The sequence below is a fragment of the Pongo pygmaeus genome, chromosome 2 (genome assembly GCF_028885625.2).
Source record: "Pongo pygmaeus isolate AG05252 chromosome 2, NHGRI_mPonPyg2-v2.0_pri, whole genome shotgun sequence".
Taxonomy (NCBI): Eukaryota; Metazoa; Chordata; class Mammalia; order Primates; family Hominidae; genus Pongo; species Pongo pygmaeus.
The window spans coordinates 105,768,265-105,785,971 of NC_085930.1; the positions used below are offsets into that span (position 1 = coordinate 105,768,265).

At 52.4% G+C, this 17,707-nt stretch overlaps 2 protein-coding genes across 35 annotated transcripts in view; one reads left to right on the forward strand and one right to left on the reverse strand.

Moving 5' to 3' along the window:
* Window positions 1-16,115, forward strand: part of MAP4 (microtubule associated protein 4) — a 228,660-nt gene extending 212,545 nt beyond the window's left edge. For 16 of the 29 annotated variants that reach the window (XM_054481811.2, XM_054481830.2, XM_054481847.2 and 13 more), the window contains 4 exons: window positions 9,342-9,423; window positions 11,497-11,609; window positions 13,454-13,643; window positions 13,767-16,115. In XM_054481811.2, the coding sequence (XP_054337786.1) occupies window positions 9,342-9,423; window positions 11,497-11,609; window positions 13,454-13,643; window positions 13,767-13,774 (393 nt within the window). In that variant the 3' untranslated portion in view covers window positions 13,775-16,115. Of the gene's footprint in view, window positions 1-9,341; window positions 9,424-11,496; window positions 11,610-13,453 lie in introns of all 29 variants that reach the window. The other 13 variants (XM_054481858.2, XM_063661201.1, XM_063661215.1 and 10 more) reach the window with 3 other exon arrangements.
* Window positions 16,116-16,610: 495 nt separating this feature from the next.
* Window positions 16,611-17,707, reverse strand: part of DHX30 (DExH-box helicase 30) — a 76,154-nt gene continuing 75,057 nt past the window's right edge. For all 6 annotated transcript variants that reach the window (XM_063661200.1, XM_054481865.2, XM_054481866.1 and 3 more), the window contains 4 exons: window positions 17,455-17,612; window positions 17,250-17,353; window positions 17,035-17,174; window positions 16,611-16,937 (listed from right to left, as the gene is read on the reverse strand). In XM_063661200.1, coding sequence (XP_063517270.1) covers window positions 16,684-16,937; window positions 17,035-17,174; window positions 17,250-17,353; window positions 17,455-17,612 — 656 coding nt within the window. In that variant the 3' untranslated portion in view covers window positions 16,611-16,683. The remainder of the gene's footprint in view (window positions 16,938-17,034; window positions 17,175-17,249; window positions 17,354-17,454; window positions 17,613-17,707) is intronic.

Below are 17,707 nucleotides of genomic sequence, written 5' to 3' on the forward strand. Positions count from 1 at the left end.
CACCACCTCCCAGGTTCAAGCTATTCTCCTGCCTCAGCCTCCCGAGTAGCCGGGACTACAGGTACGCACCACCATGCCCGGCTAATTTTTGTATTTTTAGTAGAGACGGGATTTCACTATGTTGGCCAGGCTGGTCTTGAACTCCTGACCTCATGATCCACCCACTTTGGCCTCCCAAAGTGCTGGGATTACAGGCATGAACCACTGCACCCGGCCCTCCCATTTCCCTTTCTGCTCTCCTTTTTTTGTCCCTTCTCTAATCCCTTCCTCCTTTTTCTTCCCCTCCTTTTTTAGTCCCTTTTCCTGTTTTTTGTTTGTTTGTTTGTTTTGTTTTTGTTTTGATACAGAGTTCACTCTGTTGCCCAGGCTGGCGTGCAGTGGTGTGATCTCAGCTCACTGCAACCTCCACCTACCAGGGTCAATCAATTCTCCTGCCTCAGCCTCCCGAGTAGCTGGGGCTACAGGCATGCGCCACCACGCCCAGCTAATTTTTGTATTTTTAGTAGAGACAGAGTTTCATCATGCTGGCCAGGTTGGCCTTGAACTCCTGACCTCGTGATCTGCCTGCCTTGGCCTCCCAAAGTGCTGGGATTACAGGCGTGAGCCACTGCGACCAGACTTTCCCTCCTTATCTTTTTGTCCTCTTTCCTCTTCCACCCAAACATCCTTCTTTTTGTCTTGCTGCCATTGTGTGCCAGCTCTATGATGTGTATTAGGGACACAGGTGATCCTAGCTCACAGGGAGGTTGTGGTCTAGGGAGAGATAGGGCAAAGTCTTACTGTCGTTGAGTGTGTGAAGAACACCCTGTGTGCTTTCTGCTTGTCACTGTGACAGTGCCTAGGCAAGTGGTACTCTGTGGAGTTGTGTCAGAGGCACCAGAAGCCACCATGCATAGCCCCTGCCCTCACCGCTCCCTTCCAGGCCAAGTGAGACAGCCTGTCTTGCCTCCGTTTCCTTTGAGTTCATTCAGTTCTTTCTCCTTACTGTCCTGAACCGGACTAGGTCCTGCTCCACTTACCCTTATCATTTTTAGACTGTGTTAACCCTCCTGCCTCCTCCTTGGTGATCATGACATCCTGCCCATGGCCTACAGACACCCCCAGCAGTTCTATCTTGAGGAATGCGGCCATGAGCTTTCATTCTTGCCCCACACAACTCTCCTTCCTGCCCCTCCTTCCTGGTCATCTTCTCACCACTGCCTCTTCCTGGCCTGGGTAGAAATGGCATCCTTTACACTCGGGTGGAGTTGCTTGACCAGACTAATTAGCCTGGAATAGGATCAGCTGAAGTGAGGTGACAAAGATCCAGCCACGAGGGGCCTAGGCAGCTGCTGAGCCTGGCTTTGTCCTGGATGAAAACAGAAGGTGAACAGGGGTTCTGAGGGAACCAGGTCACTTGTGTAGGTGAGACATAGAGATGTATTTGTGTGTGTTGTGTGGTGCATATAAGAGCTCTGAAAATAGTCATCATTAATGTATCACCTGCTGTGATCTTTCCACACTGGCTGCACATGACCTCACATGTATAGGGTTTTTTTGTTTTGTTTTGTTTTGTTGTTTTGAGGGTGAATGTATTTTTTAAGCCTTTTCACTTTAGGAGGCTTCCTTAAACAGAGAGAATTAGGGAGACTACTGTGAGCAGTCTTTCCTGGTGGGAAGATGAGGGTAAACAACAGTTGACCACAGCTGGACCCAGGTGCTTTGTTTCCTTCCATAGTCTCTGTCAGTCCCTCCCTAAAGCAACCACAAGGAAATGTGCAGTTTAAAATGATGAGCCCCCCAGCTGGGCACCATAGTAAGACCCCCGTCTCTACAAAAAAAAGTCTTGCTCTGTCGCCCAGCCTGGAGTGCAGTGGCGTAATCTCGGCTCACTGCAACCTCCGCCTCCCAGGTTCAAGAGATTCTCCTTCCTCAGCTTCCCGAGTAGCTGGGATTACAGGCGCCTGCCACCATGCCTAGCTAATTTTTGTATGTTATGTTATGTTATGTTATATTATATTATGTTGTGTTGTGTTATTATTTTATTTTTGAGATGGAGTCTCAATCTGTTACCAAGGCTGGAGTGCAGTGGTGCGATCTCGGCTCACTGCAAGCTTGCCTCCCAGGTTGACGCTATTCTTCTGCTTCAGCCTCCCGAGTAGCTGGGACTACAGGCGCCCGCCACAATGCCCAGCTAATTTTTTATATTTTTTAGTAGAGACGGGATTTCACCATGTTAGCCAGGATGGTCTCCATCTCCTGACCTCATGATCCGCCCACCTCGGCCTCCCAAAGTGCTGGGATTACAGGCATGAGCCACCACACCTGGGCTAATTTTTGTATTTTTAGTGGAGACGGGGTTTTGCTATGTTGGGCAGGCTGGTCTCGAACTCCTGACCTCAGGTGATCCACCAACCTTGGCCTCCCAAAGTGCTGGGATTATAGCAAGAGCTACTGCGTCCAGTCCCAAAAAAAAAAATTTTTTTAAATAAGGCCAGGTACGGTGGCCCTGGGAGGCCTAGGCAGGAAGATTGCTTCAAAACCAGCCTGGGTTTCAAAGCAATTTTAAATTAGCCAGACATGTGCCTGGCGTCATTAGGTGGTATGTGCCTGTGGTTCCAGCTTCTCAGGAGGCTGAGAGGGGAGGATTGCTTGAGCCTGGGTAGTTGAGATTGCAGTGAGCCATGATGGCACCACTGCACTTCAGCCTGGGTGACAGAGAGAGACACTGTCTTAAAAAAAAGCGGGGGAGGACCTGCTGTGCAGACAGAACAGCATTACACACCCCCCACCACTCCCCACCCACACACACATACACAAAGAAATAACGCAGTTACCACCAGGATGAGAGGCTCAAAACAGGATCCTAGTTAGTGCTCCAAAAATGCCCCCGACAGACAGACAGACAGACATACCCCTTGATGAGAGCCAGGAGGACACCAGTGGAGGGGAGGGAGGGGAGTGATGAGCCAGTGACAACATAGTGGCTTCCTCTGTGGCTGGTCCCAGTTAAGATTTTGTGTCCGTTTTGGTTCCATTTCACCCTTGCAAGGGGCTGTGCATGTGTAGTGGGCACTGAGACCTGCTGGCAGCTGACTTCCACAGCATGTTTTGGTACCTGGAGTGTGCCTGCAGGCTCTCATAGAGCGGCAGGCAGCCTGTGTAAGCACAAGCAGAGCGAGGTGTGTGATGCTGTGATTGCTCCTAGGACCACAGAGAGCCAGCGTGGCTTCTGCGGTCCCTGAGGAGGGGACACTTGGGCCAGCCCATGAAGGAGGCACCGCACATGGTTCCCTGAGGCTGGAGCATACAGTGGAGGCAGGGTGGTGTGGGGGAATCGTTTGGAAGCAGATTGTAGACTCCTCCACATAGCCACCTAAAGAGGGAGGGCTGTAGGCCTAGAGGTGGTGGACTTTATTAAAGTGAGTGAGGCTCAGTTAAGCTTTTTAAAACTTTTTATTGGGCCGGGCACAGCAGCTCATGCCTGTAATCCCAGCACTTTGGGAAGCCAAGGCAGGCAGATCACCTGAGGTCGGGAGTTCAAGACCAGCCTGACCAACATGGAGAAACCCTGTCTCTATTAAAAATACAAAATTAGCCAGGCCTGGTGGTGCATGCCTATAATCCCAGCTACTCTGGAGGCTGAAGCAGGAGAATTGCTTGATCCTGGGAGGCAGAGGTTGTGGTGAGCCGAGATTGTGCCATTGCACTCCAGCCTGGGCAACAAGAGCGAAACTCCGTCTCAAAAAACAAAAACCAAAAAAAAAACCACAACTTTTTATTGTGGGAATTTTCAAACACACACAAGTAGAAAAAAACAGTAAAATGAACTTGATGTACCTTTTACCCTGCCTCATTTACTGTCTACATGAGCAGTCTTCGTTTATCTGTATATGCCTATCCCAAGTATTTTGAAGCCAGTCCTAGATATATTATTTATTTGTTAATACTTCGGCATATAGCTGGGCACGGAGGCTCACGCTTGTAATCCCAGCACTTTAGGAGGCTGAGGCAGGTGGATCATGAGGTCAGGAGATCGAGACCATCCTGGCTAACACAGTGAAACCCCATCTCTACTAAAAATACAAAAAATTAGCTGGGCATGGTGGCACGTGCCTGTAGTCCCAGCTATTCAGGAGGCTGACGCAGGAGAATCGCTTGAACCCGGGAAGCAGAGGTTGCAGTGAGGCAAGATCACGCCACTGCACTCCAGCCTGGGCGACAGAGCGAGACTCCGTCTCAAAAAAAAAAATGCATATATTGATCCATATATTTAAAATAGTAACACTAATAAGATATAATACAAGCTTCAACTCTTTTAATCTTAAGTTGCTTTTACTCTACAAGTCCCCACTCCATTCTTTTTTTTTTTTTTTTTTTTTTGAGACATAGTCTCGCTCTGTCCCTCAGGCATGAAGCTATAACACATTTAAAGTCATATTTTTGTATAAATAGCTTTAACATTTCAAGTTATTTCTCTAGGATGTATTCCTAACATAGGACTCTTATGTCAGAAGCTACATCTGTTTCATGGTGTGGGCTACCTAGGTTTTAGGTTTTTTGTTTTTTTTTTTTTGGAGACGGAGTCTCGCTCTGTCACCCAGGCTGGAGTGCAGTGGCGCGATCTCGGCTCACTGAAACCTCCACCTCCCGGGTTCAAGTGATTCTCCTGTCTCAGCCTCCTGAGTAGCTGGGACTACAGGTGCCCACCACCATGCCCAGCTAATTTTTTGTATTTTTAGAAGAGATGGGGTTTCACCATGTTAGCCAGGATGGTCTCGGTCTCCTGACCTTGTGATCCGCCCACCTCGGCCTCCCAAAGTGCTAGGATTACACGTGTGAGCCAGCAGCTTTTTTTTTTTTTTTTTTTTTTTGAGACAAAGTCTCACTCTGTGGCCCAGGCTGGAGTGCAGTGGCGTGATTTTGGCTCACTGCAACCTCCGCCTTCTGGGCTCAATCAATTCTCCTGCCTCGGCCTCCTGAGTAGCCAGGATTACAGGCGTGCACCATCATGCCCTGCTAACTTTTGGGTTTTTGTTGTTGTTGTTGTTGTCGTTGTTGTTATTGTTTTAAAGACAGAGTCTCGACCGGGCGTGGTGGCTCACACCCGTAATCCCAGCACTTTGGGAAGCTGAGGCAGGTGGATCACAAGGTCAGGAGTTCTAGACCATCCTGGCCAACACGGTGAAACCCCGGCTCTACTAAAAATACAAAAATCAGCTGGGCATGGTGGTGCGTGCCTATAATCCCAGCTACTTGGAAAGCTGAGGCAGGAGAATGGCTTGAACCAGGCAGTCGGAGGTTGCAGTGAGTTGAAATCATGCCATTGGACTCCAGCCTGGCAACAAAGTGAGATTTGGTCTCAAAAAAAAAAAAGACAGAGTCTTGTTTTGTCACCCGGGGTGGAGTGCAATGGCACGATCTCTGCTCATTGCAGCCTCTGCCTCCCGGGTTCAAGAATTCTGTCTCAGCCTCCCGAGTAGCTGGGACTACAGTGCCTGCCACCACACCCAGCTAATTTTTGTATTTTTTGTAGAGATGGGGTTTCACCATATTGGTCTGGCTGGTCTCGAACTGCTGACCTCAGGTGATCCACCCGTCTCAGCCTCCCAAAGTGCTGGGATTACAGGTATGAGCCACTGCGCCCAGCCTAACTTTTGTATTTTTAGTAGAGACAGGGTCTCACCATGTTGGCCAGGCTGTTCTCGAACTCCTGACCTCAAATGATCCACCCACGTCAGCCCTCCCAAAATGCTGGGATTACAGGTGTGAGCCACTGTGCCTGGCTCATTGTTTTTTTTTACTGGTAATTTCCTTGATGGGTAAGCTCAGTGGTTTGTCCTAGAATCTGGATTCTTCTAATTATATCCTCATGGTTTTAATTAACATATTCTGTTGTCCCTCAATTTTCTTTAAATTTATTTGGTTTTGGTTTTTTCCCCACATGCTAGCATGACATGTAAGTAGGTAATGAGGTTTATTCTGTGAGAAATTACATTCATGTCTCATTCTTCGGTTGTCTCTTTTTTTGTGATGTTGGAAATTCCTGGACCTGTGGGTTCAGTAGGCATATGCCGTGGTAAGACTAATTCTAGCATTACGTCTTCATTTACTAGCTGGAATACATCCATAACGTGAAACTGACTGCCCCTCAACTATTCTTTAATTGCATACTAGACAAAAGGTCAAGAGATAGAGCCTTCAAATATGGAACACTGTCAAGAAATCTGTGGCCCTGGCCGATGCAGTGGCTCAGACTTGTAATCCAAGCACTTTGGGAGGCCAAGGCAGGTGGGTTGCTTCAGCCCAGAAATTCGAGACCAGCCTGGGCCACTTGGCGAAACCCCTTCTCTACAAAAAAATGCAAAAATTAGCTGGGCATGGTGGTGTGCGCCTGTAGTCTCAGCCACTTGAGGGGCTTGAGCCTGGGAGGATCACTTGAGCCTGGGAGGTTGAGGCTGCAGTGAGCTAAGGTCATGCCTCTGCACTTCATCCTGGGTGGCAGAGTGAGACCCTGTCTCAAAAGAAAACGAGAAAGAAATGTGTGGCTCTACATCTTGGTGAGGGCCCAGGCCTTGGAGAGTGACTCTGTTAACTTCCTGCAGGTGATGTTGTGGTTACAACTAAGATGAGCTTGTCACCATTGCTTCAAGATCCATGTTGGGTTGGTTTAAGCAGCTATCAGATCTTTGGCTGGTAAAAGTACCCTTCCCTATGCCCTCTCTTATGAGGGATAAGGATAGGGAGATGTTTGGATGAGGCCTTCATGGCTCCTTCTTCTTGAATTGGCCATTTCTTCCCCTGACAAATAACAAGATACCTTGTTTTAAACCCAGATAAAGCACTTACAATGGTGTCATCAGCACATACTTAGGAGGAGGTATCTGTGCTGTATCCTAAACTTCCATTTTGGAGATACCTATAAATATCTGTATAATGAACTATAGATTGAGGAGAAAAGAAAAAAATTTCTATCTAGGGAAAATTGCAGACTTTTTGGAAAGATGAGACAAAGTAGAGGCTGTGTGTTTTCACAGTAGTAACTACTCTGTATGTAATTATCAAACACGTGAAGCCATTATGATATAGTTCCTGGTGGTGTCCCTTCAAGAGATGATATGAGAAAGAGACGGATTGAAGCGAGAGCTATGTGAGGCCATATGGAAGGCACCCTTTGAGCTGGGCATTGAAGGATGGGGAAGAAAACATAATGGGTTTGCTGGGTTAGGCATGAGCCGAGTTTTAGAGACAAGACTGAGAATGGCTCTGGCAAGCTGGGGATTGTGGGTAGTTATTCTGTGCCAGGCCTTGGGCTGTGGGTGCAAATACAAAAATACTGGTGGCATTATATCTGTCCTCTGGGAACATGGTGAAGACCATATTTCCTGACACCAAAGAAAGGAAAACAGGGCTCAGGAAGGTAGCTCACCATTTAATAGATTGTGGTGAAACCCACCAGAACGGTGCAACACTACATGGAGTTGATGTGTTGGAAAGTCAGGCTCTCCCACAGTACATACCAGAGGACAGCGGGGCCACTCACAGGAATGCTGGAATCCCCATCCAGCAACCCAGAGGGATGCATGGCTATAGACTTAAAGATGCACCACCTTTTTTTTTTTTTTTTTTTGAGGCGGAGTCTCTCTCTGTTGCCCAGACTGGAGTGCAGTGGCGTGATCTCGGCTCACTGCAAGCTGTGCCTCCCGAGTTCATGCCATTCTCCTGCCTCAGCCTCCCCAGTACTGGGACTACAGGCGCCTGCCACCACGCCCGGCTAATTTTTTTTGTATTTTTAGTAGAGACGGGGTTTCACCATGTTAGCCAGGATGGTCTCGATCTCCTGACCTCGTGATCCGCTCGCCTTAGCCTCCCAAAGTGCTGGGATTACAGGCGTGAGCCACCGTGCCCGGCCAAGATGCACCACCTTTAAATGCAAATTTTTGTATTTTTAGTAGAGATAGAGTTTCACTGTGCTGGCCAGGCTGGTCTCAAACTCCTAGCCACAGGTGATCTGCCTGCCTCAGCCTCCCAAAGTGCTGGGATTACAGGCATGACCCAATGCACCTGGCTGGGAAAATTGTTATAACATGGATTAAGCAGTAATACTATGATTACACACACACACACACACACACACACGAAGTAACACACACACACACACACACACGAAGTAACACACACACACACACACACCACCCCCTCTCCTCCCACACACACACACTGGAAGTAACACACACACACACACACACACACACACACACACACACACACACACACACACACACCACACCCCCTCTCCTCCCCCAAGGGGAAAATGCATTGAAAAGGACTGGAAGTAAATATGTTATTCCAGGTTTCTCTGGGCAAGGAGTTGATAGGTAAGGTTTTGAGATGGAACAAAGGGGATATTCGTGGGAGCCTTGGTGCTGGTATTTGGACCTGGTGAAATGACAGAAGAGCTGTCTGGAGCATGCATGGACAGGGTCTGCACAGAAAGGCCTGTGGGGTATGGAAACGGTGGTTTGGTCTGGCTGGAGGTGGGGTTAGAAGTGAAGGCTGGTGGCTGGGCGTGGTGGCTCACACCTGTAATTCCAGCACTTTGGGATCCTGAGGCAGGTGGATCACCTGAGGTTGGGAGTTCAAGACCAGCCTGACCAATATGGAGAAACCCCATCTCTACTAAAAATACAAAATTAACTGGGCGTGGTGGCGCATGCCTGTAATCCCAGCTACTCCAGAGGCTGAGGCAGGAGAATCACTTGAACCCGGGAGATGGAGGCTAGGGTGAGCCAAGATCGCACCAGCCTGGGCAACAAGAGTGAAATTCCGTCTCAAAAAAAAAAAAAAAGTGAAGGCCAGGCATGGTGGCTCACGCCTGTAATCCCAGCACTCTGGGCTCTGGGAAGCTGAGGTGGGTGGATCTCCTGAGGTCAGGAGTTCGAGACCAGCCTGGCCAACATGGTGAAACCTTGTCTCTACTAAAAATAAAAAAAAATTAGCCAGATGTGGTGGTGCACGCCTGTAATCCCAGCTACTCGGGAGGCTGAGGTAGGAGAATTGCTTGACCCCAGGAGGCGGAGGTTACAGCGAGCTGAGATCGTACCACTGTACTCCAGCCTGGGCAACAGAGCAAGACTCCATCTTTAAAAAAAAAAAAAAAAAGAAGTGAAGAGCAGGGCCAGGGTGGGTCGAGGGCTCTTTTAAGTAGTTAGGGAGATGACCCTGTCTTTGAACAGACTGAGATAGCAGCTTACAGAGGGAGCGAGAAACCCTGAACATGGAGAAGATTTAAAAGGTAGCATGGGGTTGGCTCCAACAGTATACCCTCTCTCTGAATGAGTCGTTTGTGTCCTTCTCCTCAGGTTCAGATTCAGAACAAGAAAGTGGACATCTCTAAGGTCTCCTCCAAGTGTGGGTCTAAGGCTAACATCAAGCACAAGCCTGGTGAGTGGTACCTCCCTTGCCCACTGGGACTCCAGGGTATGTAGTCCTGCCATGGTCAGCTGGGCAACCCGCTGGCTGGCAAGGTTTCATCTCTGTGCCTTTAGCATCCCACGAAGACTACCCAGGACACCGCAGTGGAAACAACACAGTCCTCCTCCTGTCATGGAGCAGGAGTTTGGGTGCTAACCTCTTAAGTGGAGGAGGAGCAGTTTCTTACAGCAGCCGTCTGCAGAGGCATTCTCTTGAGTACCTAGTGTGTGTGTGGAACTATTGAGCTAGGCCTGGGGAAGCAGTGCACTCTGAGCTGAGAACCTGGGTTGGCTCTAAACGAGGATTACAGGAGCTACTACTGAAGGAGCTGTATAGAGGGCAGTGTTCAGGTCCCACCTATCAGATGCAGGAGCAAAGGGTGCTCCCAACCAGTGAAGCATCAGCCGCTAGCCCTGGCAGGAGAATGGGAGGCATTCAGCAACTTGCACTAATGCAGTTTCCTTCCGGCAACATGGTTGGCCTAGTGCCTCTGTGGAAGTCGCTGTGCAGAGGCTGGGCTCTTGCCTTGGGTAGTCCCCTAGCAGCCTCATGTCCTAGTTCTTGGGTCTACAGCAGATTTGTGGGTAGGACTGCTGCAGCAGCAGGCACACTGGCTGGCAGACCTGGTATCCCAGAAGGCTAGCCACCACAGGCCAGATAAGGTGAAGGCAAAACTCTCTTCCCTCAGGGCGGGCGCGGTGTCTCATGCCTGTAATCCCAGCACTTTGGGAGGCCAAGGTGGGCGAATCACTTGAGGTCAGGAGTTTGAGACCAGCCTGACCAACATGGTGAAACCCTGTCTCTACTAAAAATACAAAAACTAGCCAGGTGTGGTGGCGCATGCCTTTGGAGAATTGCTTGAACCCAGGAGGCAGAGACTGCAGTGAGGCGAGAGCATGGCACTGCACTCCAGCCTGAGCAACAGAGCGAAATTCTGTCTCCAAAAAGAAAAAAAAAACTTCCTTTCCCTCTCAGCGAAGAGTGTGATCCAGTTTAGAATGTGTTCTATTTAGAAAGATCAAAACAGTTCTGTCCTTAACTAACCATTTTTTCCCCTTTTATCTGGGAAATCTCCTATGAGATACTTCCTTCTCTAATGACACTGAGTCACTTAGGGTCTAGTTTTTGCCAGGGCTGGGTTTCCCAATATGGGACACCGGGAGACCTCGGCCAGAAGCTGTGCGTGGAGGTCTGCCATGTGAGCTGAGAGGAGATGGAAGAACAGGAGAAGGGACCCAAGGGGAGCCACGCTGCTGGGCGTGGGAGGGGCTGGGTACTCACTGAGGGCAGCTCGTCCTGCACCCCTCCCCTTGGTCTCATGGGCACACTCTGGCCAGTGAGCTCTGAACCCTGGGCGTGAGTTCAGACCGCTTTCCCTCCCCGTCCTAGCCTGAGGTCACTAGATCCCGGGCCTGCCTTGGTCCATGTCTTTCCTTCCTCAGCGCACAGCCTCGGGGCCACTCTCTCCTTTTTATCATTCCTTCTTTTTGCTAGAGTGTGATACGGTTAGGGGCTCAATTTTCACAACCTGTCACTGTCAATCAGCAGATTGGTGGTAACTCTGGGTGAGACCCTTCTCTTTTGCAGTATCAGTTTTACCCACTGTGAAGCAGGGACCGTGGCTGTGACGACAGGGCATTCATGAGAATTCAGTGAGGCTGTGCCTGAGAAGCACTGCCTGGCCCAGTTAGTGGAAGGGCATCCCCACACGGAGTAGAGAAGCAGAGGCTTCACCCCGGAGGCTGTGCTCGGAGCCCCAGGCCTGCCCAAGCCTGGCCTGCAGCTGGGTGGCTGTGGCATGGGGTGGTGGAAGGGATGGCGTTCCTTCCCTTGGAGGTATTCCCACTGGCTGGACGGAGAGATTATCTCAGCCTCACTGTGATACGAGAAGCCCTCTTTAGACAAACGTGTTCACTGTTCATTTGCCACCCAGAAGCAGGTCACATCTTTCTCATTTCTAGATTGGGCATTTCACTAGTCCTGGTTTTGCCTGTAGGGATATTCCTCTGCTACCCTAGGTGACCAGTTCCTCTGTGGTTCCAGGTGGAGGAGATGTGAAGATTGAAAGTCAGAAGTTGAACTTCAAGGAGAAGGCCCAGGCCAAGGTGGGATCTCTCGATAATGTGGGCCACCTACCTGCAGGAGGCGCTGTGAAGGTAGCGAGTGGGTCGCTGGGGAGACACAGCTGGGGAGGGGTGGGAACTATGCAGCTAGGGTCAGGGTCCTCACAGGTAGGCACCTGTCACCGCCCCTCAGTCTCTTCAGGAGTCATGTCTTCACCCACACCATTGCTGTTTTCCCATCATGTATCATCAGTCCTGACTGAGGCAGAAGTGAAGAGGCCCCAGCCCAGCCACCCCTCACCTGTCAGCTAGAGGCAGAACCTTGCTCCTGAGAGCCATGGCCTTCCTAACTGAGCCCATCCAGCCATTTGAGAAGGCCACAGGCTGGGACACAGACCACCCCCAGGCGAGCCAGGGGTTCTGCACCACACAGTTCTCCCCGGCTGTCTCGCGCAAGGGGAATGTGGGTTCCCACCCCATGTCAGGCTCCGCTCCTGGGCTGGGAGCAGGACAGCACATTCTTAGCTGCCAGTGACAGCAGGCTGCCTGGGGCCTCCCTCTGCAGGGCTCTGGGACAGAGCTCAAGTGGCAGAGGTTCCCATCCTCACGACTGGCTGGGCCTCTTCTCCCTTCCCTCTCTCCTCTTTCCTCCCTTCCTCCTTCCACAGTACTGTGAGACCTTTTGTGTGCCAAGATGCTGTCTGTCCTTTGTTCCATGTCATCCATGGGTGAGGGGCCCATGAGGGGCGTCTTGCAGACCCCGAGCACAAGGATGGCTACTGCTGCTCGGGTTCAGGTGTGCAGGGGAGAGGGGCCAGGAGCCACTGCCCTGGGCCTTCCCTTCCATCTCTGCTCCCCAGTGCCAGCCACTGCCCAGCCCGTCCCCTGTCCCATCCTCTCCTGATGCTCTGACTGAAGCCTTGATCAGCTTCCAGGAACATCTGGGGGGTCCTTGCTGCCACAGGCTCTCAGTTCGTGCCCCCCACATCTCGTGAGGATGCCGTTCTCGCGCCCGTCTCAGTGGGGCATTAACTTGGCTTTAGTCTCTTGTCCAAGGACACAGCGAGCGAGTGTGGACCAGGATTCACATCTGGGCTTTTCTGACCCCAAGCCTTGTGTTCTTTTCCTTGTTCACATTATATCCCTTTATTAGTTCTGGAATTATTGTTTTTAATCGAGGCCTATTTCTCACTATGCCGATTAGAAACCACTTCTCCCTTGTCACTTTTTGGGTATTTGGTGACACAGGCTTTCCAGCTCCCCAGTGGCCACTCGCAGCTGTTCTCTCTTCTCTGCCTTCCTAACACTGAGTGTTCCATGTCCCCCAAATGTCCTCCTCCTATGAAGCCCTCCAGGCCTCCACAGTCTCCCTGGGTTATACCTCCTTGGACACCTTTCTGTCTCCCATGGACCCCTGGTCCCAGAATAGTGCCCAGCACAGACAAGGCCTCAGCACCTGTGTTCCTGACCAGACAGATGTGCAGGCAGGGCTGCCCGGGAGCTACTGAGGACCCCACTCTGTGTGCAAGGGGGTGGCCTGGGTTCAGGGAGGGTTTGGGAGGGTGGGCTGCACCCTTCGGGGGGCTACTCTTCAGGCTTGTTGCTCACTGTTGTCATGGCTACTTATTTGGTACCAGCCTGAGGCCTGGCACCTCTGCCCTCAGAGAGGCTTCATCAGAGCCTCACATGCCACAGAGGGGCTCTGAGAGTGTGTCACTGGCCCAGCTGCTCCTGACCCTCGGGAGTTGGTCTCCCAGGTGAGGTGGGGTGGGTGGGGCCGGGGCACCTGCCTGGGATTCTCCAAGCGACTGTGCCTTGAGCCAGTGGGTGCCAGGGCAGCAAGGGTGGGGGCTATGTGTGAAACCCACCACCATCACCCCATCCCATTCCCCACCCCCGACTGACCCTGCACTGTCTCCCCCACTGTTTCATTGTAGACTGAGGGCGGTGGCAGCGAGGCTCCTCTGTGTCCGGGCCCCCCTGCTGGGGAGGAGCCGGCCATCTCTGAGGCAGCGCCTGAAACTGGTGCCCCCACTTCAGCCAGTGGCCTCAATGGCCACCCCACCCTGTCAGGGGGTGGTGACCAAAGGGAGGCCCAGACCTTGGACAGCCAGATCCAGGAGACAAGTAAGTGGCTGGGCTCGGCCTAAGGGCCAGCCAGGGGCCCTGCCACTGGCCGCAAATTGAAACTCCTTTGTTTTTGACTAGAGTGTGGCCTAAATTTTAACGAAGTAACCTTTTATTTTCCAGGCATCTAATGATGACATTCTGGTCTCGTCTTCCGTCTCCCCCGTGTTCCCCTCTTGTCTCCCTTGTTCCCCTCTCCCTTCCCTCCTCCCATGTCACTGCAGATTGAGACCTACAGGCTGACGTTCCGGGCAAATGCCAGGGCCCGCACCGACCACGGGGCCGACATTGTCTCCCGCCCCCCACACTTCCCTGGCGGCCCCAACTCGGGCTCCCGGGTCCTTGGCCCCTTTTCCCGGGCTGTCCACTAGACCAGTGAGCACTTGGGCGCCATGCTGGGCAGCCCGCTAGGCTCGCCTTTCCTCCTGCTTTGCGTGCCCGGGGCAGCGGCAGCCCTGCCCCATACCTCCTCTCACTCCCCAGCCCGGGCCCATCTCCCTGCTTTGGTCTTGCCCCATCACTGCGCCACTGCTCCGTGGAGGAGGTTGGGAGGGGGTTGGGGTGGTTGAGGCTAAATTGGGGATCTAGGAGAGGAGAAGCAGATTCCACCCTCATCTTTTTTTGGTTCTTTGGTCCAAACCCAAAAGAAACTGACATGCCCTCCCTCCTCCCTGGATCTACCTGGAGGGAAGAGTGGAGGTGGATTCCGAGTGGTGACACAACACTGACTGTGGAGCTTAAGCCACTGCCTCTCCCTTTGGCCCCACAAATGCGCCCCCTCCCCCATGCAGGTGGTGTCGGGCCCTTCTTGCTGCCCTGCCCCAAGTTGGGGGTCAGTGCTGCCTGTCCCCATGCTTAACATACCCGCCTAGCTGCTGTCACATTTTTCTTGTTTTGTCCTTTTATTTTTTTCTAGTAACCTAAAAACTGGCAAAATAGTTCTGCAGGTTGAAGCCATGTCTACATGAAAGTCCTCAGTAAGTGTTAGAGGGAACAGGGCGGAGATATCCTTATGCCACCCCTGCTGGAGGATGTGGGCAGCTTAGGGCCCTGGAGGCGGTGCGGCAGGGAAGAGGGGTGCAGAGGCTGTGGCTGGTGAGCCGGTCAGGCACACAAGGGGCTCTTGGAGCGTGGACTGGTTGGTTTTGCCATTTTGTTGTGTGTATGCTGCTTTTCTTTTCTAACCAAGAGGCTGGTTTTGGCATCTCTGTCCCATTCCCTGGGATCTGGTGGTCAGCCCTAGGATACAAAGCCAGGGCTGGAGAACAAGAAAGGGCCAGGAGATAGAATTCCTTCAGGCCGGCACCCGCACCCTAGGACATGCAAGCCCTCATGTCCAGGGGAGCCTCAAGCAGATAGTAGGAAATCAGGTCTGGAAATTTAAAAATAAAAGGCATGAGACTAAGGCCATCTGCTTCCCTTATGCCCTGACTGGAGAGGGGAGGGAGGAGAGGCAAGGCCCACAGAGGGCATCCCCAGCTAGGCCTTGGGATGGCTGCAGTGAGGAGAAATCCCGGGAACTGTATTGATACAAAGATTCTTATTGCACTTGTATTTTTTGTATTAAAGTTTGCATGGTTTCTAATAAAGGATTCAAACATAAGTTTGTAGTGAAATGGCCTGGGAGATTCCAAGGGCTTCTCTGGAGGGGGATTGGCTGCAGTGTAGATTTGCCTCTGAGGAGGCTGCCCCAGACTTGGCCTCCTCAGGCGCCCTCCTGACCTCTGCCCTTCCCTGGTCCTGGCATCCCTTGGAGCTGGAGAAGTTAGGAGTCTTGACCTAGGTTTAGATTTGATCTCCATGTGCAGGGAGGCTGTCCTGGGCCTGACAGGTCCTCCCCCTTTCTGAGGTAGCAGTGCCTTGTGGAGGTTTGACACCATGTCCCTAGCTCTCCAAGCACACACCAGGAAACTGCAGGGACTCACGGAGGAAGTGCTGCCTGGGCCAGGGGAACCAGCTTTCCTCCGTAGAGACCATGTGCAGAACACTTCCGCTGTGCCCAGAACATGAGGGAGCCAGTGTTTTGTCAGCAGGAAGAAGGGCCTGCTGGGATGAAAGTGGGAAGGAAACTGGGTTGGGTAGTCAGGAGACACCCCAGGGACAACAGCACAGGCCCAGAGTACCTGCTGCCTCCACTGCGTCTGTCCTGGGGTCATGAGGATGCTGAGGTTGATGACAGGTTCCAGGTCCTTTCACTCCTTTGGCCAAGGGTTGGGTGTAGGTGGCCCAAGTGGAGTGCTCTCTAGGTAGACAACAGGAGTGGTCAGAGTTCCCTTGAAGGATCCTGCACACCAGAGCACCTGAGAAGGCCGGGACCAGAGGCCCTGTGTGATGTGTACTCCGCAGCCGTTTGGGGTGGGACATTTCTGTACTTCTCGATTTGCTTATGGCTCAGCCATTACCTGTGTCAGTCTGTGATTCTGTTGTAACAAACAGTTTTAAGAGTAAATAAAGCTGCCTGATGTCCCATCACGCAGGCTTTGTGCTTCTGTGTCTCGTTTTGCATCTACCTCCCTGATCCTTCTGCCCTCAGCTCAGCCCCTTGGCTGTGAACAACTTGTGGATGTGGACACGGGAAGGACCACTGTGCCACATAGCCCTGGGCCTCGGCTACCTGCGGAACTCTCCCCTAGTCTGCCTGATAAAGGGCTACTTGACACTTACTTACTGTCCAAAACTACAAGGAGTGACAGTTCTGACAGGCTTCCCGTGGTGGGTACTCAGAGCAGCAGCTGTGCCAGGGGACTGGGGTGGTTAACAGCACCGCTGCTTCATGCTCTTGACGAACGGAGGAGGTTCTAACCCCCTTCTTCTTTCTCTCTTAAGACTTGGGGCCACGGGCAGCCCCTGTCCCCCAGCAATAAGCATCTCACTTTCTTCTCTCTCTACCTTCCTCCTTCCTCTTTGGGGAACTGTGGCCCAGTGTATGGAGGCCCTGAGAGAGGAGCCCCTAGTGGACAGCAATGGTCACAAGGGATAAATAGAACTTTATTTTAAATAAACATTTGCACTCTGTACACAGCCCCAGCAGAAGCAGGGCTCAGTCGTCAGCTGTCTTGCGCACATCAAAGCTGCCACAGGGTCCTCGCAGCAGCTCTGCCAGTAGCGCAAGCAGCTGCCCGTGCTCCTCCTGCACGCTGGGGGGAAGTGCAGCCAGCTCGCTGCGCAGGCTCCGCTCCACCATGCGGCCCAGGGCCCGCCGCAGCTCCTTCAGCAGCCGCACGGTACGCGAGTCACCCTCCAGCCGCAGCAGGTCACTGTCGCTCAGTGAGATGGTGGCCCGGCGCCCGTCATCTGAGGGAACGGAAAAGATGGTGGGGAACTGTGGTGAGGCCAGGCCCCGGAGGAGCAGCTGCAGAGCGGGGTGGGCGGGAGGCCTGCAGGCACCCACCACGGATGTGCACGTCCCCGTCGGTCAGGAGCAGCACAGCTAGCGGGTGCACCTGAGAGGAGTCCCGGACGAAGACGCTGCCATTGGACTTGACTGCCATGAAATACGTCAGCCATCGGCTCCGTAACCGTGTGGCCTCCCTAGGGAACACAGGGCTGGTGAGGCCACCCTTTTGGACCATCCCAGCTGCCCCATCCAGGCCTGCATGCCCTCACCTGTTAATGGTCGACTTGTGCAGCAGGATGTTGCCTGATTTGGTCCTATATGTGACGCTGTTGGGCTTGAACTTCCCCTGCCGGGTGACCTTGCCCTGCCTCACCTGCAGGGATGGAGGAAAAGACAGGTGGGGCTGAGCAAGGAGCTGCAGACAGGGAAGAAGGCTGGGACCTGGTGAACTGCACTCCCTCCCAGAGGCAGCACCTGGATGAGGTTGGGGTAGAGGCCGGCCATCAGCACGCCCTTCACCAGCTCCTCCTCCTCACTGTACTCATTGCACTGGGCGGAGGCCAGGGTGCAGTCCGAGGGCTTCCCCACCAGGAAGGCCTCATAAATGTTCTCTGAGAACTGCTTGATGAGTCCTAGGGAGACAGAATGTGCGGTGAACCTACAGCCCCTAGCCACAGGCTGGGGGTGACAGAAGCTCAGTGGGGGTGGGAGGGGCTCAGGAGAGCAG